Source organism: Oncorhynchus kisutch, unplaced genomic scaffold (assembly GCF_002021735.2).
Source record: "Oncorhynchus kisutch isolate 150728-3 unplaced genomic scaffold, Okis_V2 scaffold822, whole genome shotgun sequence".
NCBI lineage: Eukaryota > Metazoa > Chordata > Actinopteri > Salmoniformes > Salmonidae > Oncorhynchus > Oncorhynchus kisutch.
The window spans coordinates 122,103-147,862 of record NW_022262767.1 but is presented as its reverse complement, the minus strand read 5'-3'; the positions used below and the strand labels follow the sequence as shown (position 1 = coordinate 147,862).

Here is a 25,760-nt window from a genome sequence, read left to right as displayed (position 1 = left end):
AACAAAACATCAATATTTTGGGTCCATGGCCAGGAAACTCCCCAGACCTTAATCCCATTGAGAATGTGTGGTCAATCCTCAAGAGGCAGTGGACAAACAAACCCACAAATTCTGACAAACTCCAAGCATTAATTATGCAAGAATGGGCTGCCATCAGTCAGGATGTGGCCCAGAAGTTAATTGACAGCATGCCATGTAATTGTCAATAAAAGCCTTGACACTTATGAAATGCTTGTAATTATACTTCAGTATTCCATAGTAACATCTGACTAAAATATCTAAAGACACTGAAGCAGCAAACTTTGTGGAAATTAATATTTGTGTCATTGTCATTGACTCAGTCAGAATGTGACATGGTGAAATGGTGCTTCGAGTGATAGACAATATAGAGACAGAATACAGACAGAGGACTTTACACAGTGAACATGTAACGATAATAGAATGAGTGAATTACCAGATATAAAGTATGTAGAGAACTAAGCGCAGACTCAACAGTCACTGCTGGTTAAATATACAGGAGACTCTATAGTCATTGGAAGTCAACAACTGCCATGTAAAGCTCTTTCAGAAGACATTAAAGAATGTGTCGGGATCGAAACAATGACAGCAACGTTTGTCACCTTTTCCTGCTGAATCAGTTTTCCGCCAACATAGACAATATGAATAAAATACAGGGTTTGTTCAGGCTACTGTACTGCATTTTAAAACTTTCCAAAAATCACTGCTTTAGTGATAGTCACAATCATCACAGTCACCTACAGTCAAAAACGATGCTTTTTAGAGGGAGGGAGGAGGGAGGGAGAGAGAGAGGGAGAGGGAGGGAGGGAGAGAGAGGAGAGAGGGAGAGAGGGAGGGAGAGAGAGAGAGAGAGGGAGGGAGAGAGAGGAGAGAGGGAGAGAGAGAGAGAGAGAGAGAGAGAGAGGAGGGAGAGAGAGAGAGAGAGAGGGAGGAAGAGAGAGAGAGGGAGGGAGGGAGGGAGGAGAGAGAGAGAGAGAATCCTGCAGTGTCATTCTCGGCAAGGTGCTTTGTTGCTTCAGTTCCTCTTCTCTTCCAACAGCTCTTCACTTCAAGCCTAATTAGCTTTCCCCTCTGGAGATAGATAATCGCTTGTGACAGCTTCCCCAATCACTCTCCATCTAGTATCCTGAACCAGAGCAAATAACAGGTCAACTTTGCAGCAAGTCGATATGGAGACCCCCCCCCCCCCTACTGCTTAACTGATTGACTCTTTGATAGCATCAGACGTGTTTAAAAATGGCCTCTCTGTATAAACAATGTTGTGCAGTATTTTATTTATTTGTAATATATACATATATATAAATCGGATCTATTTTACACCTGTTTGATTTTCATGGATGTGGTCTGTGTGTGTGTGAGGACAGAGTTTGGGAAGCGCTGGTTTAGGTAACCCTAGTTTAGGGTAGACCAACAAAGTGAGACTAAGATTTGGGGTTAGAGGTTAGGAGTTGACCCAATCAGAAATGTCTTTATTTATTTAGATGATTTGAGTTTATTATGTTTCAGATTTGTTGTTGATGTCATTGCTCTAGATCTCTGTGGATCTCTTTTTGTCCGTTTTTAAGACAAGGTGAGAGCAGACATCATAGAATGTGTTCCCATTTCAAATGCTATGTGTAGCCATAACATGGGCATGGAATGGCCTTATTGGTGAAGTCCTCTCCCACTCTCCCCCCATTCTGGTAATATTATGATGTCCCGTATCACCCCCCCCCACTCCCAAGTGTTTCAACAGTGTCAGTTCCTCAGTGTCAGTTCCTCCAGTGTCAGTTCCTCCAGTGTCAGTTCCTCCAGTGTCAGTTCCTCCAGTGTCAGTTCCTCCAGTGTTAGTTCGTGTTTTTGCGTCATCCAAAAACATCAGATGAAATTAATTTATATATTTTTTAAAAGTAAAGCTGTACAATAAATTGGACTTTAAACCTAAAAAAGGGTCCAATTACTAAATGAATTTAAAGAGCGGATAAGTTGCCAGCTGCCCTCACTGCCTTAACCCCCAGGTTCTGCTTTCACATTTCCAAACAGAGAATGAAACGGCTTTTCAAGGAAGATGGAACGTTGTACAGTAGACCGATGTCAGTTTGTAGAGAGTACTAGGTGAAAACAGAATATTTATTACTTGCGTTTGGAAGAAATTGTTTACTTTATTGAATGTTTTCTGTCTAATGTATAGGAGTTTAGATGTAATAAAAAGCATTTTTGTTAACTATGGGTTTTATCTTCATTTTAGTTCACAAACAAATAGATTGAAGGTATGGGATCATCCATATTTTGTTCCTTTGTCTCTAGTCACGATTTTATGTGTACCATATATTAGCTTGTCAAAAATCTAATCTGATCTGTGGCGTTTTTATACCTCTTTTATACCTCTCTTTCAGAAACATATACATACAGTATTAAATACTCATGTGGAATGGTAACATGTTTCACTGCCAATAAGTGGCTTACAAAATACATGAATATACAATAGTGTATGTTATTACCACAACCATACACTGGGTGGCAGTAGACACTCATTTTGCAGTGCGCGTTAGACGAGGCAGAGTCTAAATCAAATCAAATTGTATTGGTCACACACACATATTTAGCAGATGTTATTGCAGGTGTAGAGAAATGTTTGTGTTCCTAGCTCCAACAGTACACAACACTCTTGGGTACAACTAGTCACTAGTGTAGCAACGCCTCAAAGGAGTGGGATGCAATGACAAGAAGTTACATGATTCTATTCTAGAAGTTACATTATTCTATTCTAGAAGTTACATTATTCTATTCTAGAAGTTACATAGTATTCTCATTCTATTCTAGAAGTTACATGATTCTATTCTAGAAGTTACATTATTCTATTCTAGAAGTTACATTATTCTATTCTAGAAGTTACATTATGAGATGGAAATACTTCACCACATATTAGTGAACAGATTTAAAAGGATCATATTCGTTATGGAATCCAACAGCTTATAGCAGCATGCAGGGAAACGTCATAACTATGCACACTACTCCGTCTAGGAGGAGCCATGTGTGGGAAGGCTTGTCGTCAAATATGGAGATTCTAGAACTGCATTGGCAATCTTTTGGTATCGTTAAACGTTTCTGAAGGTCATTGTTGCCCTCCTGCTTGCTTCTCTGGCTCAGTTGCCTCAGTTTAATTAAAGTTACTCAGTTATTGATTGACAAGTCGTTGAACTAGTATATACTTGTATTTGTGGTGAGTTCTATGATCTCTGATGACAAATCCATTGATTTATCTTTAAAGTGACGATGAAAATTCCCCTAATTTGAGATTTATTGTGGTTCCAATCGAAAACCGAACGCATTCAAATGCATTGACAAAAGGTTATCTGAAGATTCATTATGGGTATTGGTGTGAGGAAAGGGGATTGGTGTGAGGAAAAGGGATTGGTGTGTGGTAAAGGGATTGGTGTGAGAGAAGGGAATTGTGTTGGGGTGGGTAGATTGAGTTGCAGTGAAGAGGAAGGACTGAGTGATTTAGAAGCAGCTGCTTCCCTTCTTCCTCTGCTTGGCTACAGATGCAATGCTGAGGCCATCACTGGTATAGAGGGCAGAGTGCTGTAGGATGGTAGATAGCATCACCCACGTACCATGGCCTTGCTACTTTGGGTTGAAACATCACCCATATGTACCATGGCCTTGCTACTTTGGGTTGAAACATCACCCATATGTACCATGGCCTTGCTACTTTGGGTTGAAACATCACCCACATGTACCATGCCCTTGCTACTTTGGGTTGAAACATCACCCACATGTACCATGGCCTTGCTACTTTGGGTTGAAACATCACCCACATGTACCTGGGGTTGAATGGAGGCTTTGGAGATGGTGCCGTCAACATCTATGATCTTGGACTTGACTATTGAACAGCTCCAAGGAGATGGAGATTACCTCAACTTTTCTTTCATTAAAATAATTATATTCTTATTTTTTGTATTTTTGTTGAATTTTTGACTTTGAAGAGTACAATTAAGAAATACAATTAGAAATGTCTCACCTGAACTCGGCCGTGTCGGGGTTACCGTGGGTCGGCCGTGTCTGGGTTACCGCGGGTCGGCCCTGTCGGGGTTACCGCGGGTCGGCCGTGTCGGGGTTACCGCGGGTCAGCCGTGTCGGGGTTACCGCGGGTCGGCCGGGTCGGGGTTACCGCGGGTCGGCCGGGTCGGGGTTACCGCGGGTCGGCCGGGTCGGGGTTACCGCGGGTCGGCCGTGTCGGGGTTACCGCGGGTCGGCCGGGTCGGGGTTACCGCGGGTTCGGCCGGGTCGGGGTTACCGCGGGTCGGCCGTGTCGGGGTTACCGTGGGTAGATGGCTGGCCGGCTCCAGAGAGGGACATGAACATTAAAGGATTCCATTACGTAGCATTTGGAATTCTAATAAAATGCTAAATATTTACACGCGCTCCTCACATGTGTGGGGATAAAGTCCTCAATGAATCATCAATGCTTCTAGAATAACCAGTAGGATACGTTAATGTCTTAACACCCTAATGTGTCTGTAATACAGAACAAATTCAAGAAAGTGTTTTATATAGAACCTGCATGGAACTTCCTTTCATCTCATATTGCTCAAATAAACAGCAAAACTGATTATTTTTAACAGATAAAGCAACACCTCACGGCACCACACCTCTCCCCTATTGGACCTAGATAGTTTGTGTGTATTGACATGGAGGCTACGTGGTGCCTGTTTAAAATGTATGTAGTTCTGTCCTTGAGCTGTTCTTGTCTAATGATGTTCTGTATTATGTCATTCTGTGTTATGTTTCATGTTTTGTGTTGAACCCCAGGAAGAGTAGTTGCTGCTTTTGCAACATCTAATGGGGATCCTAATAAAATACCCCCAAATACCAAATAGGTAGACCTGTTAAGCAATAAATGCAGTGTTTTCGATATAAAATGCATTTTGTTTGGGAAATACATAGGCCTACCGGTAAAAGCTGTCATCAACTATCAAGTTGTACTCGTAACACTGCTTGTGGGCTTCAGAGAGAAATTGACAATTTACAGTAATTGGTGTCAAGACGGTCATGTTATTCGTTGTCCATTTTGACATGAGACACAATACAATCATTAAGGCAACGGGGTGAGATTAAATATATAGATGTTTATAAAAACCACACATGGTTTGGTCCCATTCCATTGGCGCCTTTCCAGCCATTGTTATGAACCGTCCTCCCCTCAGCAGCCTCCACTGATCTCTACATGGGATGGTCGATGAAAGATCTAAATAATGTTTCCAATCAATACAATAGTATTTATTAGGTTTAAGCCTACCAGTCCTTTATTTCTCGGTGAGTAGCCAAATCAATATTGCCCAGAAAAACACATTTTATTCCATTATAAAAACCCATTACGCCCAGCGTAGCCTATTGGTCAATATCAAGAAAGTGATGCAAATAAGGAATATAGGATATAGCCTAATGTCAATCAAACATTGTCACCAATCCTTGTGCGTTCAGGGCAGGGCATCTAGAAGCGGTCACAATATAAATCCTGTAAGAACTGCAATTGTCAAGACGCTTTGAGCTACGCCACCAAGACAGCTACATTGTCAATGTGTGTGATCATGCGATGATGGGAATGGCGCATGGCAATCGCTGCGCTCTTATCATTTCAAACTAACCTGAGGATGTATTGGAAGCAGAGTGAGCGACTCCAACCCTGATTTGAAGTTGGATAGCCTACATGAATCACTCGAATTTAAAACAGAAACGATGACTGAAGGAAACAACAGCAGTGTAGGCCTACAGAATCGGTCCTTGACGGATCTGGACCGGTTCAGTAGCCTAGAGGACATCGACGTGACAGCGGACGGTACTCCGATTTTGAGGGTGTTCATCTGCGTCGTTTACTCCGTGGTGTGCGCTGTGGGCTTGGTGGGCAACTTACTGGTGCTGTTCTTTATCAGAGTGAAACAAGAGCGGAAAAAATCCAGAATCAACTTCTTTGTACTTAACTTGGCAGTGACGGACTTCCAGTTTGTATTGACTCTGCCGTTCTGGGCAGTGGACACCGCACTTGACTTCAGCTGGCCGTTTGGAGACGCCATGTGCAAAATCATCAGCTCCGTCACGGTTATGAACATGTACGCGAGCGTGTTCTTTCTGACTGCAATGAGCGTCACCCGATACTGGTCCGTCGCCTCCTCTCTAAAGGACCGAACTAGGCAAAAGTCCTGCTCTGCCAAATGGATTAGCGTGGTTCTTTGGGTATCCGCAACAATTGCGACTGCACCAACATCCATATTCTCAACCGTGACAAATGTAGCGGGGGAAAAACTATGTTTGCTTAAGTTCCCTGATGGACAATATTGGTTAGCAGTTTATCACCTTCAGAAAATTATATTTGCATTTGTTTTACCCATGGCCATTGTTTCAGTCAGCTACATCATGCTTTTGCGATTCATCCGCAACCGTAGTATGAAAACAAACACCAAACGGACATCACAAGTCACCAAATCTGTCACCATCGTCGTCCTCTCCTTCTTTCTTTGCTGGATGCCAAATCACGCCATCACATTCTGGGGCGTCCTTGTGAAATTGAATGCTGTGCATTGGGATAAATCTTACTACATAGTTCACACTTACGTATTCCCTGTGACAGTCTGCCTTGCGCACGCCAATAGCTGTCTAAACCCTGTCATTTATTGCCTAATGAGAGAAGAGTTTAGAAAGAAACTGAAAGATTTGTTATATGGCGGATAGTCATTTTACGCAGTGGAAGAATCGGTTGCCGTTGCCATTACGCACGCGCTCCCTGTTGCATAATGTACCCTATAGGGCGCACGACATGGGTGTACTGTAATAGGCGAATGCAGTATGTTCTGTTGGTGGAAAAAAAATCACAAAACTGGCATGGACAAGCACTAAAACAAACGGTCACAATGATGCAATGATAATGGCTACCAAAATTGCGCATGAGGCAATTCTGCCTCTTATGGTTCCTCCTATCCATGTGCTGTTGTATTCCCGGGAAGTTATCATTAAACGTTAAGAGAAACCGCCCGGACAGTCATCATTAAACGATAGAGAGCCGCCCGGACAGTCATCATTATTAAACGATAGAGAAACCGCCCTGACTGTCATCATTAAACGATAGAGAAACTGCCCGGACAGTCATCATTAAACGATAGGGTAACCACCTGGACTGTCATCATTAAACGACAGAAAAACCGGAAAGTCATCATTAAACGATAGAGAAACAGAGGCAGACTAGATATTGTCTTTATCATTCCATCATAATTGTAGCCTAGTGGAGATAAATGTACCCATGATCCTATGTTCTCCTTCACAGCTGCACGTCTAGTCTTCATTGTGTGCAATTGCATTTGTCACAAATGACATGCAATGGGAGGGAAGTGTAAATGTTATGCCTATGATAACAGATAACCATATTGCTTAAATTGTGTTCATGCAAAATAAACATCCATATATTGAATCTCACCCCGTTGTCTTAATGATTGTATTGTGTCTCATGTCAAAATGGACAACGAATAACATGACTGTCTTGACACCAATTACTGTAAATGGTCAATTTCTCTCTGAAGCCCACAAGCAGTGTTACGAGTACAACTTCATAGTTGATGACAGCTTTTACCGGTAGGCCTATGCATTTCCCAAACAAAATGATTTTATATCGAAAACACTGCATTTATTGCTTAACAGGTCTACCTATTTGGTATTTGGGGGTATTTTATTAGGATCCCCATTAGATGTTGCAAAAGCAGCAACTACTCTTCCTGGGGTTCAACACAAAACATGAAACATAACACAGAATGACATAATACAGAACATCATTAGACAAGAACAGCTCAAGGACAGAACTACATACATTTTAAACAGGCACCACGTAGCCTCCATGTCAATACACACAAACTATCTAGGTCCAATAGGGGAGAGGTGTGGTGCCGTGAGGTGTTGCTTTATCTGTTAAAAAATAATCAGTTTTGCTGTTTATTTGAGCAATATGAGATGAAAGGAAGTTCCATGCAGGTTCTATATAAAACACTTTCTTGAATTTGTTCTGTATTACAGACACATTAGGGTGTTAAGACATTAACGTATCCTACTGGTTATTCTAGAAGCATTGATGATTCATTGAGGACTTTATCCCCACACATGTGAGGAGCGCGTGTAAATATTTAGCATTTTATTAGAATTCCAAATGCTACGTAATGGAATCCTTTAATGTTCATGTCCCTCTCTGGAGCCGGCCAGCCATCTACCCACGGTAACCCCGACACGGCCGACCCGCGGTAACCCCGACCCGTGGTAACCCCGACACGGCCGACCCGCGGTAACCCCGACACGGCCGACCCGCGGTAACCCTTCCTGGGGTTCAACACAAAACATGAAACATAACACAGAATGACATAATACAGAACATCATTAGACAAGAACAGCTCAAGAACAGAACTACATACATTTTAAACAGGCACCACGTAGCCTCCATGTCAGTAAATACACACAAACTATCTAGGTCAAATAGGGGAGAGGTGTGGTGCTAACAGGCTACACTTATGCATCACATACTTGACCCATATCAATAAAACATTTAATCTCAGTTTGATATTGACCTACTATCCTATTTGTCAGGACAGAATGATTGATATTTTTGTTATACTCTTCAGACTAATGAATGAACTTATTCATGATCTTCAAACCTCTTGGCCAGCCATCTGTGTACCATCACATGAGATACAAGATCAAGAGCTGATTTATTAGTTAGTGGCTGAAATAACCAATTCATGTTAAGATTGTATGAATATTCTAAACAGCCTAGTACCCTACAGGGCTTCTGGGTGGCGCAGCGGTCTAAGGCACTGCATCTCAGTGATGGGAGGTGTCACTACAGACCCTGGTTCGATTTCAGGCTGTATCACAACCGGCTGTGATTGGGCGGCACACAATTGGCCCAGCGTCATTCGGGTTTGACCGGTGTAGGTCGTCATTGTAAATAAGAATTTGTTCTTAACTGACTTAAATAAAAATATTTATTATAATAATCTAAACATACATCCAGATCTGGTATAGTATTCTCATTGGCAGAACTAGGGGGAAAAAATTGTCACGTTCTGAATACAAAATGTGTACAGTGAAATGCTTACTTACAAGCACTTAACCAACAACGCAGTTCAAGAAATAGAGGTTAGAAAATATTTACTAAATAAACTCAAGAGTCCCATAGGCCTGCGCACAATTGTCCCAGCGTCGTTAGGGTTTGGTCAGGATGTAATTGTAAATAATAATGTGTTTTTAACTGACTTGCCTAGTTAAATAAAGGTTCAAATAAAGTAAATGAATACGGCTCCCTTCACAAAACAATGATCATGTCCTGTGTGGTCCGCAGGGGCCGCTCCAGCGCAGTGCTATACCGTGGTCACCTGACCGCGCTGCCAGGCTGCGCACGTCGAGAGAAGAGCCCTTTGCCGTGTTGTGTCAGGAAGAAATGGAAGCTGGCAATGCACGAATTTGATCATTCAGAGATCCGAACAGTTGAGTCTGTGAATGGCGCCAAAACAGGACCCTAAACCTAAATTTCAAGAAGGTAATGTGCACCGTGATGATGAACTGTGAAAATTAAAAACGTAGCTAGACCCTGTCGTCTCGTGAGTGAAAAGGCATCGACGGTATGGCGCTTCTCGCGCAGAGCACGTTAGCCAGCTAACGTTAGCTAAAACACTGCTACATGCTAGCGAGAGATATCATCAATTTGAAAATTGCATGAATAATTAAATGTCATCTACCATAAGTAGTGTACTAATACACGTACCTTTCGTATTCATTCAGCCAACTAACTAGACTGTTTGCTCTAATTGGCTGTGTTGAAACAATAAGCTACCTAGCTAACGTTAGCTAATTGCTAACGGGTAAACAATCCCTTGCCAAGGGCCTTGGCTTGAATAACAGATCTAGCTAGCTAACTATGCAATTGTGTTTCTATTGTATTTGTTTTATACGTTGGCCACATATCAACGAAATACATTTAGCTACACCTTAGCCAACCACTGGTGTTGACGGTTTAATATAACCATCCAGCATTTGTCTATTTCTTCTGTTTTTAGGTGAAAGAGTTCTGTGTTTTCATGGGCCATTGCTTTACGAAGCAAAGGTGGGTTTAGATTCATTCCACCAATCTGAATGGCTTTCGGCTCGTGTTTACTAAACAATACACCATTTGCAGTAGCCTATACCTAAAGTCATATTTATTACAATTCGTAATGATTGTTGTTCTATTTCAGGCAGTGAAAACCAATATCAAGGAGAAGCAAATTAAGTACTTCATTCATTACAGTGGATGGAACAAAAAGTGAGTCATTTTTGCATTGTTGGCTTTTCAAATAATAAGAGTGACTTCGTAATAAATAATCTAAAGTGACTTCGTTATGGTGCATACGTTTTTTATGAATGGGTGGTCCTGGGAATTGAATCCACTATTCTGGTGTTGCAAGTAATGTGCTCTAACAGAGCGTTACCCAAACTCTTGGGGACCCCAAGGGGGATTCAAATGATCAAAGCTTGATGAGGAGTTCCTCATTTGAATCAGCTGTGTAGTGCTAGGGCAAAAACCAAAATGTACACCCCTTGTGAAACGCTACTCTAACATTTGAGCTGCAGAGGACCAGTGCTGTTTCTATTTTGACAGTACTGTTGTTAGCTATGGATCTTTTTTTAGAATGAACTTTTTACTTTTTTTTATGAATGCTTACCTCACAGCCACAGACCTAACATTCTGGTATTGATTCAATAAAAATGGTCAGAAATCTGAATGTGGTTGATCTCTTTCTGTTTTAGCTGGGATGAATGGGTTCCTGAAAGCAGAGTTCTCAAATATGTGGACAGCAACCTGCAGAAACAAAAAGAGCTTCAAAAGGCTAATCAGTGAGTTCATCTCATTACAGACAGACTCTGTGTTGGGGGAGGGGTTTAGTGTATGGGATGTACCTACTGTGTCAACATTGTATTCAAGCTGCCATTGGACAAAATACAACAATGAGATTCTATATGTTAATCAATGTCTCCCCAGAAATGCCGACGATGACTCGAAGATGGGAGAACATAAAAAGTGATTCCACTTATTTTTTAATAATGAACCACAATAGTAATCTTTATGTATATAGCACCTATGATACAATACTTGCAGCCCACGGTGCATTTACTTGTAAGCACTAGTTGAACATAAAACATACGGGTTAAAAAGAAGATGCATAAAATGATCATACGGAAATTTTAGAAGTGTTTTTGAAGGTTATTGTAGTTCATGGCGGTGTTCCTTCCTCTTACAGGCATTATGATGTTGAGGGAAAGATGAGGGGTGTAGCACCGAGCAAGAAGATTGCTGCTGTGCAGCAGAAAAATGTTGATCTGTAAGTTTGATCCCCGTCTTTCAAGTTTGACCTACTTTCAAACTTTCACAAAAAAAAAGAATTGAACAGCGCCTTCTAATGCAATCTCTCTCTTCTTCAGGAAAGCGAAAAAGACAAAACTAAAGAGTAAGTAAAAGTGTTAGTCCCACTGGTTTCTGCTACTAGTTAGTGTTAGTCCCACTAGTTTCTGCTACTAGTTAGTGTTAGTCCCACTGGTTTCTGCTACTAGTAAGTGTTAGTCCCACTAGTTTCTGCTACTAGTAAGTGTTAGTCCCACTAGTTTATGCTACTAGTTAGTGTTAGTCCCACTGGTTTCTGCTACTAGTAAGTGTTAGTCCCACTAGTTTCTGCTACTAGTAAGTGTTAGTCCCACTAGTTTATGCTACTAGTTAGTGTTAGTCCCACTGGTTTCTGCTACTAGTAAGTGTTAGTCCCACTAGTTTCTGCTACTAGTTAGTGTTAGTCCCACTAGTTTCTGCTACTAGTTAGTGTTAGTCCCACTAGTTTCTGCTACTAGTTAGTGTTAGTCCCACTAGTTTCTGCTACTAGTAAGTTTTAGTCCCACTAGTTTCTGCTACTAGTAAGTTTTAGTCCCACTAGTTTCTGCTACTAGTAAAAGTTTTAGTCCCACTAGTTTCTGCTACTAGTAAAAGTTTTAGTCCCACTAGTTTCTGCTACTAGTAAGTGTTAGTCCCACTAGTTTCTGCTACTAGTAAGTGTTAGTCCCACTAGTTTCTGCTACTAGTAAGTGTTAGTCCCACTAGTTTCTGCTACTAGTAAAAGTTTTAGTCCCACTAGTTTCTGCTACTAGTTAGTGTTAGTCCCACTAGTTTCTGCTACTAGTAAAAGTGTTAGTCCCACTAGTTTCTGCTACTAGTAAAATGAACCCTTTAACAGTCCTTTGTGGATAGGGTTTGATTGTGTGTCTGTCCCATTTGTCTTTGTGCAGCACCAGCGGCTGGAGAAGGTACCAGCACAGGAGAGATGCCACAGCCACCGCGGAAGAAGAGGGCTCGTTGCGACCCAACTGTGGAGAGTGTATGTCCACCTATGGATGCTGTGTATTGTCCCTCACATACAGCAGGCCTGTTCTCTGTGTTGTCCCTCACATACAGCAGGCCTGTTCTCTGTGTTGTGCCTCACATACAGCAGGCCTGTTCTGTGTGTTGTGCCTCACATACAGCAGGCCTGTTCTGTGTGTTGTGCCTCACATACAGCAGGCCTGTTCTGTGTGTTGTGCCTCACATACAGCAGGCCTGTTCTCTCATACTCAACTAACAGCTCCAGTTACTTATGTCATGCAGCAGTCAGCCAATCACAGATGGGAATTGTGTTTTTTAACAAGACCCATGGCTTATTTTTTTTTTACTGGTTTTCCCATCTCTTATTGTAAATGAGTCTGACTGTTCCATTTGGTTTCACTGTAACCAGGAGGAGACGTTCATCAACCGTGTGGAGGTCAAGGTGAAGATTCCTGAGGAGCTGAAGCCGTGGCTGGTGGATGACTGGGACCTTATTACCAGACAGAAGCAGGTGGGGGTCTAGACAGCTGTCTACCAGGGTTGGGCTCAATTCCAATTGAAAATGGTCAATTCAGGAATTTGAATTTTAAACTTCAAATATTGAAGAAGAAAAAAACGTTTGAAATGAAAAGCGTTTAAATTTATAGAGAAGTAATTGAAACTATAGTTTTTTTAAATTATTGAATTGGAAATTCAGTTCCTGAATTGGCTGCCATCACTTCAAATTGACCCCAACCCTGCTGTCTTACCATGGTCAGAAGATGACAACTAATTTAATGGCAAGACAGTCTTTCTCTACAAGTTCATTCTTTACAGGATTTGGTTTGTTTTAAGTGTATTTTATGAGGTGCTTGACAAACATTACATTTTTCTTGAATTGTAGCTTTTTCACCTGCCCGCGAGAAAGAATGTGGATAGTGTCTTGGAGGACTATGCAAGCTATAAGAAATCAAGAGGAACTTCAGAAAGCAAGTGAGTAAAAGCACACCCCTCTCGATGCTGCAGTACGAGTGAAGTTACAATGAAGAAGGTCATCTGACTAGAAACCAGACAAGCCTGGCCTGTATCTGCTTATCAAAGTGGACTAGCTGTAATTCGCTTGGTGAAGTTCAACCCAGGTATCACGCATTCATTCAGCTCTAGCTGGGAACACTCCAGCAGTGCCTGTTGCCTTATATCTCCTGTCCTGGTTCCCCTCAGGGAGTATGCTGTGAACGAGGTGGTGGCAGGGATCAGGGAGTACTTCAACGTCATGCTGGGCACCCAGCTGCTCTATAAGTTTGAGAGGCCCCAGTATGCAGAGATACTGGCGGATCACCCCGACACACCCATGTCCCAGGTCTACGGGGGCCCGCACCTGCTCCGGCTTTTTGGTACGTAGCCCCCGAGGAGGGGGGGGGGGCTGTCTGAATGAGGAGGATCGGAAGTAGCCTCTGGACTGGAACTTTTAACAAATATTTCAGTTTGAATCTCAGGAGACTAACGTTGTGGTGATTGAGCTCTTTAGGAGAGGTGAAGACCCAGGGGGAAATAGTTCTCTTTAGTTATTAGAGCCTTAAGACTGTTTACAGTGCCTTTTGTCTTCTCTTCTCCTACCACTGTTCACTGCTCTGTCATTGGTGCACCATCACAGCACCCACGAAAGCTCATCTTCAGCCATACTGCTAATGAAGGACACTTTAATAGATTTCATTATCGGCCATTATCACAGGGATGAAAGTTAACTTTCTGGAGTCAATGGGGTGTAAGAGAATGTGTAATGTGTAATACCCAGGGAAGGCCAGAAAGTTAAGCGTCTATACCGCCGCCACAAATTGCATCCAGAATCCCATTAGTTAGTTAATTAACATTGAGCAGATCTTTAACTACCGACTATTGGGTTCCTGATCTGAACCGGTGTGATCATCAGATGGACTACGTGCCAGGGACATTTGAGAAAGCGTCTCGTTCCGAGCCAGGTTGAACTGAGATTAGTAGATGAAGAACCATTTAGAAAAGTGTTTGTGTCATCAATGGCTGTGTCAAACACTTGAAGGGCAAACGCCAAGCGTCAATTGGGTGGTGCACTCTGTAAACAAAAACCTGCTTCTATCTCAAGATCATCAGACTGTAAAATAGCCGCCATTAGGTCGGATTCCACACGGTTACATAACCCTGCACCTTGGAGGCTGCTGAGCCTATATACATAGACTTGAAATCACTTTAATAATGGAACACTGGTCACTTTAATAATGTTTACATATGTTTGCTTTGCTCATCTCATATATATATACGGTATTCTATTCTACTGTGTTTTAGTCTGTGCCACTCTGACATGGCTCATCTCATATATATATACGGTATTCTATTCTACTGTGTTTTAGTCTGTGCCACTCTGACATGGCTCATCTCATATATATACGGTATTCTATTCTACTGTGTTTTAGTCTGTGCCACTCTGACATGGCTCATCTCATATATATACGGTATTCTATTCTACTGTGTTTTAGTCTGTGCCACTCTGACATGGCTCATCTCATATATATACGGTATTCTATTCTACTGTGTTTTAGTCTGTGCCACTCTGACATGGCTCATCTCATATATATACGGTATTCTATTCTACTGTGTTTTAGTCTGTGCCACTCTGACATGGCTCATCTCATATATATATACGGTATTCTATTCTACTGTGTTTTAGTCTGTGCCACTCTGACATGGCTCATCTCATATATATACGGTATTCTATTCTACTGTGTTTTAGTCTGTGCCACTCTGACATGGCTCATCTCATATATATACGGTATTCTATTCTACTGTGTTTTAGTCTGTGCCACTCTGACATGGCTCATCTCATATATATACGGTATTCTATTCTACTGTGTTTTAGTCTGTGCCACTCTGACATGGCTCATCTCATATATATACGGTATTCTATTCTACTGTGTTTTAGTCTGTGCCACTCTGACATGGCTCATCTCATATATATATATATATATATACGGTATTCTATTCTACTGTGTTTTAGTCTGTGCCACTCTGACATGGCTCATCTCATATATATACGGTATTCTATTCTACTGTGTTTTAGTCTGTGCCACTCTGACATGGCTCATCTCATATATATATACGGTATTCTATTCTACTGTGTTTTAGTCTGTGCCACTCTGACATGGCTCATCTCATATATATACGGTATTCTATTCTACTGTGTTTTAGTCTGTGCCACTCTGACATGGCTCATCTCATATATATATACGGTATTCTATTCTACTGTGTTTTAGTCTGTGCCACTCTGACATGGCTCATCTCATATATATATATACGGTATTCTATTCTACTGTGTTTTAGTCTGTGCCACTCTGACATGGCTCATCTCATATATATATATACGGTATTCTATTCTACTGTGTTTTAGTCTGTGCCACTCTGACATGGCTCATCTCATATATATATATACGGTATTCTATTCTACTGTGTTTTAGTCTGTGCCACTCTGACATGGCTCATCTCATATATATATATATATATACGGTATTCTATTCTACTGTGTTTTAGTCTGTGCCACTCTGACATGGCTCATCTCATATATATACGGTATTCTATTCTACTGTGTTTTAGTCTGTGCCACTCTGACATGGCTCATCTCATATATATATATTTCTTAATTCCATTCTTTTCCTTTTAGATTAGTGTGTATTGTTAGATATGACTGCACTAGAAACACAAGCATTTCTCTACACCTGCAATAACATCTGCTAAATGTGAAATTATAACTAAAATGAAATCACAATTTATTAAGGAGTGCATTTAACAAAGTCACAACACTCTTTGCAGATTTAAATAAAACTGTATAGCAGTTTCCATGGGAGAGTTTCAGTTAACTGTCATCTGTCCACACCTGCATTGAGACAGTATTTATTCACATATCAGCCAATGCTAATATAGAATCATGTTTGTGTACATATGGTTAAATCTGGTCCCTGACAGTGCTGTTCTTTGTGTTGTGCAGTGAGAATTGGCTCCATGCTTGCCTACACTCCCCTGGATGAGAAAAGCCTGGCTCTGCTGCTCAACTACCTGCAGGATTTTCTCAAGTAAGAAGCCTTTCCTTCATCCCCACTCGTGAAATTGAATGTCTGGCTTGGCAGAGCTTTCCCTAACCTGGCTGGCCTATCATATTTATATATTCTCATCAGAAGGATTTCACCGTTGAAAACGTAGCCCACTGACCGTGAAATGCTGCTGTCCTAATCTCGCTGTCAGGGCTCGGTCTTGACACTGACAGACTTTGTGATACCACTCTAAGGAGAAGTTATCAAGACCATTGGATTCCAGAGTAGGCCTAATCGTACCGCTTATTTCAGTCATCCTGATGATGCAGTTCCTTTGTTCACTGTTGCTCTGTTGCTCTGCTTTTTCAAGCAGAAATTTGCTTCCTGCAACACTAACTCAAAAAAGTTCTGGGACACTGTAAAGTCCATGGAGAATAAGAACACCTCCTCCCAGCTGCCCACTGCACTGAAGATAGGAAACACTGTCACCACTGATAAATCCACCATAATTGAGAATTTCAATAAGCATTTTTCTACGGCTGGCCATGCTTTCCACCTGGCTACTCCTACCCCGGACAACAGCACTGCACCCCCAACAGCAACTCGCCCAAGCCTTCCCCATTTCTCCTTCTCCCAAATCCATTCAGCTGATGTTCTGAAAGAGCTGCAAAATCTGGACCCCTACAAATCAGCCGGGCTAGACAATCTGGACCCTTTCTTTCTAAAATTATCTGCCGAAATTGTTGCCACCCCTATTACTAGCCTGTTCAACCTCTCTTTCGTGTCGTCTGAGATTCCCAAAGATTGGAAAGCAGCTGCGGTCATCCCCCTCTTCAAAGGGGGGGACACTCTTGACCCAAACTGCTACAGACCTATATCTATCCTACCGTGCCTTTCTAAGGTCTTCGAAAGCCAAGTCAACAAACAGATTACCGACCATTTCGAATCTCACCATACCTTCTCTGCTATGCAATCCGGTTTCAGGGCTGGTCATGGGTGCACCTCAGCCACGCTCAAGGTCCTAAACGATATCTTAACCGCCATCGATAAGAAACATTACTGTGCAGCCGTATTCATTGATCTGGCCAAGGCTTTCGACTCTGTCAATCACCATATCCTCATCGGCAGACTCGACAGCCTTGGTTTCTCAAATGATTGCCTCGCCTGGTTCACCAACTACTTCTCTGATAGAGTTCAGTGTGTCAAATCGGAGGGTCTGCTGTCCGGACCTCTGGCAGTCTCTATGGGGGTGCCACAGGGTTCAATTCTTGGACCGACTCTCTTCTCTGTATACATCAATGAGGTCGCTCTTGCTGCTGGTGAGTCCCTGATCCACCTCTACGCAGACGACACCATTCTGTATACTTCCGGCCCTTCTTTGGACACTGTGTTAACCCTCCAGGCAAGCTTCAATGCCATACAACTCTCCTTCCGTGGCCTCCAATTGCTCTTAAATACAAGTAAAACTAAATGCATGCTCTTCAACCGATCGCTACCTGCACCTACCCGCCTGTCCAACATCACTACTCTGGACGGCTCTGACTTAGAATACGTGGACAACTACAAATACTTAGGTGTCTGGTTAGACTGTAAACTCTCCTTCCAGACCCATATCAAACATCTCCAATCCAAAGTTAAATCTAGAATTGGCTTCCTATTTCGCAACAAAGCATCCTTCACTCATGCTGCCAAACATACCCTTGTAAAACTGACCATCCTACCAATCCTCGACTTTGGCGATGTCATTTACAAAATAGCCTCCAATACCCTACTCAACAAATTGGATGCAGTCTATCACAGTGCAATCCGTTTTATCACCAAAGCCCCATATACTACCCACCATTGCGACCTGTACGCTCTCGTTGGCTGGCCCTCGCTTCATACTCGTCGCCAAACCCACTGGCTCCATGTCATCTACAAGACCCTGCTAGGTAAAGTCCCCCCTTATCTCAGCTCGCTGGTCACCATAGCATCTCCCACCTGTAGCACACGCTCCAGCAGGTATATCTCTCTAGTCACCCCCAAAACCAATTCTTTCTTTGGCCGCCTCTCCTTCCAGTTCTCTGCTGCCAATGACTGGAACGAACTACAAAAATCTCTGAAACTGGAAACACTTATCTCCCTCACTAGCTTTAAGCACCAACTGTCAGAGCAGCTCACAGATTACTGCACCTGTACATAGCCCACCTATAATTTAGCCCAAACAACTACCTCTTTCCCAACTGTATTTAATTTTAATTAATTTATTTATTTTGCTCCTTTGCACCCCATTATTTTTTATTTCTACTTTGCACATTCTTCCATTGCAAAACTACCATTCCATTATTTTACTTGCTATATTGTATTTACTTTGCCATCATGGCCTTTTTTGCCTTTACCTCCCTTCTCACCTCATTTGCTCACATTGTATATAGACTTGTTTATACTGCATTATTGACTGTATGTTTGTTTTTACTCCATGTGTAACTCTGTGTCGTTTTATCTGTCGAACTGCTTTGCTTTATCTTGGCCAGGTCGCAATTGTAAATGAGAACTTGTTCTCAACTTGCCTACCTGGTTAAATAAAGGTAAAATAAATAAATAAATAAAATGAATGTTTTCCTTGCAGTGGGCCTAAATGTCTGGCTGTGTATCTGCAGGTTACTGTCTGTGTGTACCCCAGAAACCATCTGGGAACGTGGCCATAATCATGATCCTCCTCAACCTGCAACAACCGTAGTAGATTGGGATGGGTTCAAACGGAGGCCACATTCATTTAGCCTTTTCCACATGTCGTTATTTCCTGTAAACAAATGTGGCCATAACCATCTGCAGCAATTAGGATATCTGGACCAAGTCTGTTTTAAAGGTCCAAATAGAAATGAGGTTATAAGTTGTTAGGATGAGCTGATCTGCTCCTAATTTTTCTGCAGTCTGTAATATTTCTAGACTTCATAGAGGCCGATCACCTTTTATGAATACAGATGCCAAGGTTTTGACCTCCAATTGCTTGTTCCTCCTGTCTGTCGTAGGTATCTAATGAAGAACTCCTCCCTCTTCAGTGCCAGCGACTACGAGGTAGCGCCCCCAGAGTACCATAGGAAAGCCGTCTGAGAGGAAGGTGCAGTGGGGAGGGGGGGGGGGCGATCGACCCATTCGGAAACACCAAGCCTCTTCCAGACAACATGGAACCATCTCAAACCCGTTTGAGTGGAAAGATGGACTGGATTTTTATTTTTTTATTTTCACTTGAACTATTTCTGGAGGTTCCCTGGAGTCGGTCATGTCTTTTGGAGCAGTGGTAGCTTTTAACGATATAAAGTGTTTTTCTTTCTTTCCCACCGGGTACGTAACACAAGCGAGACGGGCATGTTTTTTCTCCCAATATCAGGGACTTTTACCATGAACAGCTCTGTAATGTTTCTGTCCATTCCATCAGATCGGGGTTTTATTTGTTGTCTGTTTTCACCTCAACGACTTTGCATGTGTTGAATTATGGATATTTGATGCTAACCACAATTTGTGCAAAGCAATCAGAGTTGAAATGTCTTTGGTGGGATACATTAGCTGTGTAATGGTTGGCTATCATTTTGTAATAAAGATGTTTCTACACAAGTTCTGTATGGTAAATATCCTTCATTCTCCCTGACAACGTGTACTCTACAAATACAGAAATAATCCTCATTATTTTGGCATTCATGAGACTGAGATTGAACAATGGCCATTGATTCCCCATTAGATGGTTTTCACTCAAGTCACATGCACAATCACAGTGAGATGAGTGCCTTGCCCTTCCCAACAGTGCAGTATTCAGTATCAGAATAGTGTAACTGGCACCTACTACCATACCCTTTTCAAAGACACTAATCTTCTGTCCAGCCCATTCACCCTCTGAATGGCACACACACAGTCCATGTCTCAAGACTTAAACATCCTTCTTTAACCTGTCTCCTCCCCTTCATCTACACTGATTTGAAGTGGATTTAACAGGTGACATCAATAACGGATCAGTTTTCACCTGGTCAGTCTGTCGTGGAAAGAGCAGGTGTTCCTAATGCTTTGTACACATGTAAACAGGGCTGAAAAGTGACTGGTAACCTGACTCAATACCTATGGTAATACACATGTAAACAGGGCTGAAAAGTGACGTAACCTGACTCAATACTTCTGGTAATACACATGTAAACAGGGCTGAAAAGTGACTGGTAACCTGACTCAATACCTATGGTAATACACATGTAAACAGGGCTGAAAAGTGACTGGTAACCTGACTCAATACCTATGGTAATACACATGTAAACAGGGCTGAAAAGTGACTGGTAACCTGACTCAATACTTCTGGTAATACACATGTAAACAGGGCTGAAAAGTGACTGGTAACCTGACTCAATACCTATGGTAATACACATGTAAATGGCTGAAAAGTGACTGGTAACCTGACTCAATACCTATGGTAATACACATGTAAACGGCTGAAAAGTGACTTGTAACCTGACTCAATACCTATGGTAATACACATGTAAACAGGGCTGAAAAGGGACTGGTAACCTGACTCAATACCTATGGTAATACACATGTAAACAGGGCTGAAAAGTGACTGGTAACCCGACTCAATACTTCTGGTAATACACATGTAAACAGGGCTGAAAAGTGACTGGTAACCTGACTCAATACTTCTGGTAATACACATGTAAACAGGGCTGAAAAGTGACTGGTAACCTGACTCAATACTTCTGGTAATACACATGTAAACAGGGCTGAAAAGTGACTGGTAACCCGACTCAATACTTCTGGTAATACACATGTAAACAGGGCTGAAAAGTGACTGGTAACCTGACTCAATACTTCTGGTAATACACATGTAAACAGGGCTGAAAAGTGACTGGTAACCTGACTCAATACCTATGGTAATACACATGTAAATGGCTGAAAAGTGACTGGTAACCTGACTCAATACCTATGGTAATACACATGTAAACAGGGCTGAAAAGTGACTGGTAACCTGACTCAATACCTATGGTAATACACATGTAAACGGCTGAAAAGTGACTGGTAACCTGACTCAATACCTATGGTAATACACATGTAAACGGCTGAAAAGTGACTGGTAACCTGACTCAATACCTATGGTAATACACATGTAAACAGGGCTGAAAAGTGACTGGTAACCTGACTCAATACCTATGGTAATACACATGTAAACAGGGCTGAAAAGTGACTGGTAACCTGACTCAATACCTATGGTAATACACATGTAAACAGGGCTGAAAAGTGACTGGTAACCTGACTCAATACCTATGGTAATACACATGTAAGATACTATCTATTTCTAGAGTTAACTATATCAATACTTATGGTAATATACAGTTGGAAATGTACATAAAGTTTTGAGAATGACACAAATCTTAATTTCCACAAAGTTTGCTGCTTCAGTGTCTTTAGATATTTTTGTCAGATGTTACTATGGAATACTGAAGTATAATTACAAGCATTTCATAAGTGTCAAAGGCTTTATTGATAATTACATGAAGTTGATGCAAAGAGTCAATATTGCAGTGTTCTCCCTTCTTTTTCAAGACCTCTTCAATCTGCCCTGGCATGCTGTCAATTAACTTCTGGGCCACATCCTGACTGATGGCAGCCCATTCTTGCATAATCAATGCTTGGAGTTTGTCAGAATTTGTGGGGTTTTGTTTGTCCACCTGCCTCTTGAGGATTGACCACAAGTTCTCAATGGGATTAAGGTCTGGGGGGTTTCCTGGCCATGGACCCAAAATATCTATGTTTTGTTCCCCGAGCCTTATGGCAAGGTTGTCCATCATGCTGGAAAAGGCATTGTTCATCACCAAACTGTTCCTGGATGGTTGGGAGAAGTTGCTTTCGGAGGATGTGTTGGTAACATTCTTTATTCATTGCTGTGTTCTTAGGCAAAATTGTGAGTGAGCCCACTCCCTTGGCAGAGAAGCAACCCCACACATGAATGGTCCCATGATGCTTTACTGTTGGCATGACACAGGACTGATGGTAGCTCTCACCTTGTCTTCTCCGGACAAGCTTTTTTCCGGACGCCCCAAACAATCGGAAAGGGGATTCATCAGAGAAAATGACTTTACCCCAGTCCTCAGCAGTCCAATCCCTGTACCTTTTGCAGAATATCAGTCTGTCCCTGATGTTTTTCCTGGAGAGAAGTGGCTTCTTTGCTGCCCTTCTGGACACCAGGCCATCCTCCAAAAGTCTTCGCCTCACTGTGCGTGCAGATGCACTCACACCTGCCTGCTGCCATTCCTGAGCAAGCTCTACTGGTGGTGCCCCAATCCCACAGCTGAATCAGCTTTAGGAGACGGTCCTGGCGTTTGCTGGACTTTCTTGGGCGCCCTGAAGCATTCTTCACAACAATTGAACCGCTCTCCTTGAAGTTCTTGATGAGCTGATAAATGGTTGATTTAGGTGCAATCTTACCGGCAGCAATATCCTTGCCTGGTAAGCCCTTGTTGTGCGATGCAATGATGACGGCAAGTGTTTCCTTGCAGGTAACCATGGTTGACAGAGGAAGAACAATGATTCCAAGCACCACCCAACCTTTTGAAGCTTCCAGTCTGTTATTCGAACTCAATCAGCATGACAGAGTGATCTCCAGCCTTGTCCTCGTCAACACTCACACCTGTGTTAACGAGAGAATCACTGACATGATGTCAGCTGGTCCTTTTGTGGCAGGGCTGAAATGCAGTGGAAATGTTTTGGGGGGGATTCCATTCATTTACATGGCAAGAGGGACTGCAGTTAATTGCAATTCATCTGATCACTCTTCATAACATTCTGGAGTATATGCAAATTGCCATCATACAAACCGAGGCAGCAGACTTGGTGAAAATTAATATTTGTGTCATTCTCAAAACTTTTGGCCACGACTGTATAATTAGGTTAGAGACATTAAAACTAGTTTTTCAATCACTCCACAAATTTCATCTGAACAAACTTTTGGCAAGTCGATTAGGACATCTACTTTGTGCATGACACAAGTAATATTTCCAACAATTGTTTACAGACAGATTATTTAACTTGTAATTCACTTTATCACAGTTCCAATGGGTCAGAAGTTTACATACACTAAGTTGACTGTGCCTTTAAACAGCTTGGAAAATTCCAGAAAATTATGTCATGGCTTTAGAAGCTTCTGATAGGCTAGTTGACATAATTTGAGTCAATTGTAGGTGTACCTGTGGATGTATTTGAAGGCCTATCTTCAAACTCAGTGCCTCTTTGCTTGACATCATGGGAAAATCAACAGAAATCAGCCAAAAATGGTAGACTTGTAGACCACCACAAGTCTGGTTCATCCTTGGGAGCAATTTCCAAACGCCTGAAGGTACCACGTTCATCTGTACAAATAATAGTACGCAAGTATAAACCCCATGGGACCACGCAGCCGTCATACCACTCAGGAAGGAGACGCGTTCTGTCTCCTAGAGATGAACGTACTTTGGTGCGAAAAGTGCAAATCAATTCCAGAACAACAGCAAAGGACCTTGTGAAGATGCTAAAGGAAACAGGTACAAAAGTATCTTTATCCACAGTAAAATGAGTCCAATATCAACAATAACCTGAAACGCTGCTCAGCAAGGAAGAAGCTCCTCCAAAACCGCCATGAAAAAGCCAGACTACCGTTTGCAACTGCATATGGGGACAAAGATCGTACTTTTTGGAGAAATGTCCTATGGTCTGATGAAACAAAAATAAAACTGTTTGGCCATAATGACCATCGTTATGTTTGGAGGAAAAAGAGGGAGGCTTGTAAACTGAAGAACATCATCCCAACTGTGAAGCACGGGGGTAGCAGCATCGTGTTGTGGGGGTGCTTGCTGCAGGAGGGACTGGTGCACTTCATAAAATAGATAGGCATCATGAGGAAGGAAAATTATATGGATATATTGAAACAGCATTTATTTATATGTATTTATCTATATCTATAACAGCAAATGGGGCTTCCAAATGGACAATGACCCCAAGCATACTTCCAAATGGACAATGACCCCAAGCATACTTCCAAATGGACAATGACCCCAAGCATACTTCCAAATGGACAATGACCCCAAGCATACTTCCAAATGGACAATGACCCCAAGCATACTTCCAAATGGACAATGACCCCAAGCATACTTCCAAATGGACAATGACCCCAAGCATACTTCCAAATGGACAATGACCCCAAGCATACTTCCAAATGGACAATGACCCCAAGCATACTTCCAAATGGACAATGACCCCAAGCATACTTCCAAATGGACAATGACCCCAAGCATACTTCCAAATGGACAATGACCCCAAGCATACTTCCAAATGGACAATGACCCCAAGCATACTTCCAAATGGACAATGACCCCAAGCATACTTCCAAATGGACAATGACCCAAGCATACTTCCAAATGGACAATGACCCCAAGCATACTTCCAAATGGACAATGACCCCAAGCATACTTCCAAATGGACAATGACCCCAAGCATACTTCCAAATGGACAATGACCCCAAGCATACTTCCAAATGGACAATGACCCCAAGCATACTTCCAAAGTTGTGGCAAAATGGCTTAAGGACAACAAAGTCAAGGTATTGGAGTGGCCATCACAAAGCCCTGACCTCAATCCTATAGAAGGGAGTGTGAGGGAGGGTGGATGTGAAGGTGTGAGGGAGTGTAGGTGTGAGGGGGTGGATGTGAAGGTGTGAGGGAGTGTAGGTGTGAGGATGTGAAGGTGTGAGGGAGTGTAGGTGTGAGGATGTGAAGGTGTGAGGGAGTGTAAGTGTGAGGGAGGGTGGATGTGAAGGTGTGGGGGGGAGTAGGTGTGAGGGAGTGTAAGTGTGAGGGAGTGTAAGTGTGAGGGAGGGTGGATGTGAATGTGTGAGGGAGTGTAAGTGTGAGGGAGGGTGGATGTGAAGGTGTGGGGGAGTGTAGGTGTGAGGGGATGTGTGTGAGTGTGCGTGACACTGAAGGTGTGTGTGTGTGTGTCTGAGTGGGTAGAGACCTGTGGATGGGCATAGAGCCAGTGTGGATAGTCTGTGGGAGAGGGAGAGCAGTACCTGTAACCCATTTAATAGTCTTATGGCCAGGGGATAGATGATGTTTAGGAGTCTGTTGGTCTGAGCCGTGATGCATGTCTCAGGTGGCTGGAGTTTTTGGCAATTTTTCCGGGCAACCAAGAAAGACAATTTGAAAGATAGATGCAGTTCAATTTCCTCTGGAGCTTGTGTCTGAATTTTTATGGAGTTTGCATATTTCTTTGTGTAAGAATAATTGCTAGAAAGATTAGAAGTTGAAACCTGGACCCATTTAAAATGATAA

The 25,760-nt window shown here is 42.3% G+C and overlaps 2 protein-coding genes across 2 annotated transcripts; both read left to right on the top strand.

Moving 5' to 3' along the window:
* Positions 1-5,405: 5,405 nt before the first annotated feature.
* LOC116362227 (relaxin-3 receptor 1-like) lies at positions 5,406-6,850 on the top strand. Its single transcript, XM_031816559.1, has one exon. It carries the CDS (start codon positions 5,740-5,742, stop codon positions 6,727-6,729), a length of 990 nt encoding a protein of 329 aa, XP_031672419.1. The 5' UTR covers positions 5,406-5,739; the 3' UTR covers positions 6,730-6,850.
* Positions 6,851-9,347: 2,497 nt separating this feature from the next.
* LOC109876881 (mortality factor 4-like protein 1) lies at positions 9,348-20,041 on the top strand. The gene is made up of 13 exons (XM_031816558.1): positions 9,348-9,571; positions 10,089-10,135; positions 10,266-10,333; positions 10,819-10,905; positions 11,051-11,089; positions 11,310-11,390; positions 11,491-11,516; positions 12,340-12,428; positions 12,822-12,923; positions 13,296-13,384; positions 13,613-13,785; positions 16,404-16,488; positions 19,458-20,041. The coding sequence occupies exons 1-13, from the start codon at positions 9,532-9,534 to the stop codon at positions 19,537-19,539; spliced, it is 1,008 nt and encodes a 335-aa protein (XP_031672418.1). The 5' UTR covers positions 9,348-9,531; the 3' UTR covers positions 19,540-20,041.
* The last annotated feature ends 5,719 nt before the right edge of the window (positions 20,042-25,760 follow it).

What these genes read in the sequence shown, in the direction of transcription:
- LOC116362227 (XM_031816559.1), top strand. Translation starts at nt 5,740, where the DNA reads ATGACTGAAGGAAACAACAGCAGTGTAGGCCTACAGAATCGGTCCTTG.
- LOC109876881 (XM_031816558.1), top strand. Translation starts at nt 9,532, where the DNA reads ATGGCGCCAAAACAGGACCCTAAACCTAAATTTCAAGAAG. An exon ending in TAAACCTAAATTTCAAGAAG is followed by an intron (nt 9,572 to 10,088) that starts GTAATGTGCACC and finishes TTCTGTTTTTAG; the next exon opens with GTGAAAGAGTTCTGTGTTTT. An exon ending in GAAAAAGACAAAACTAAAGA is followed by an intron (nt 11,517 to 12,339) that starts GTAAGTAAAAGT and finishes GTCTTTGTGCAG; the next exon opens with CACCAGCGGCTGGAGAAGGT.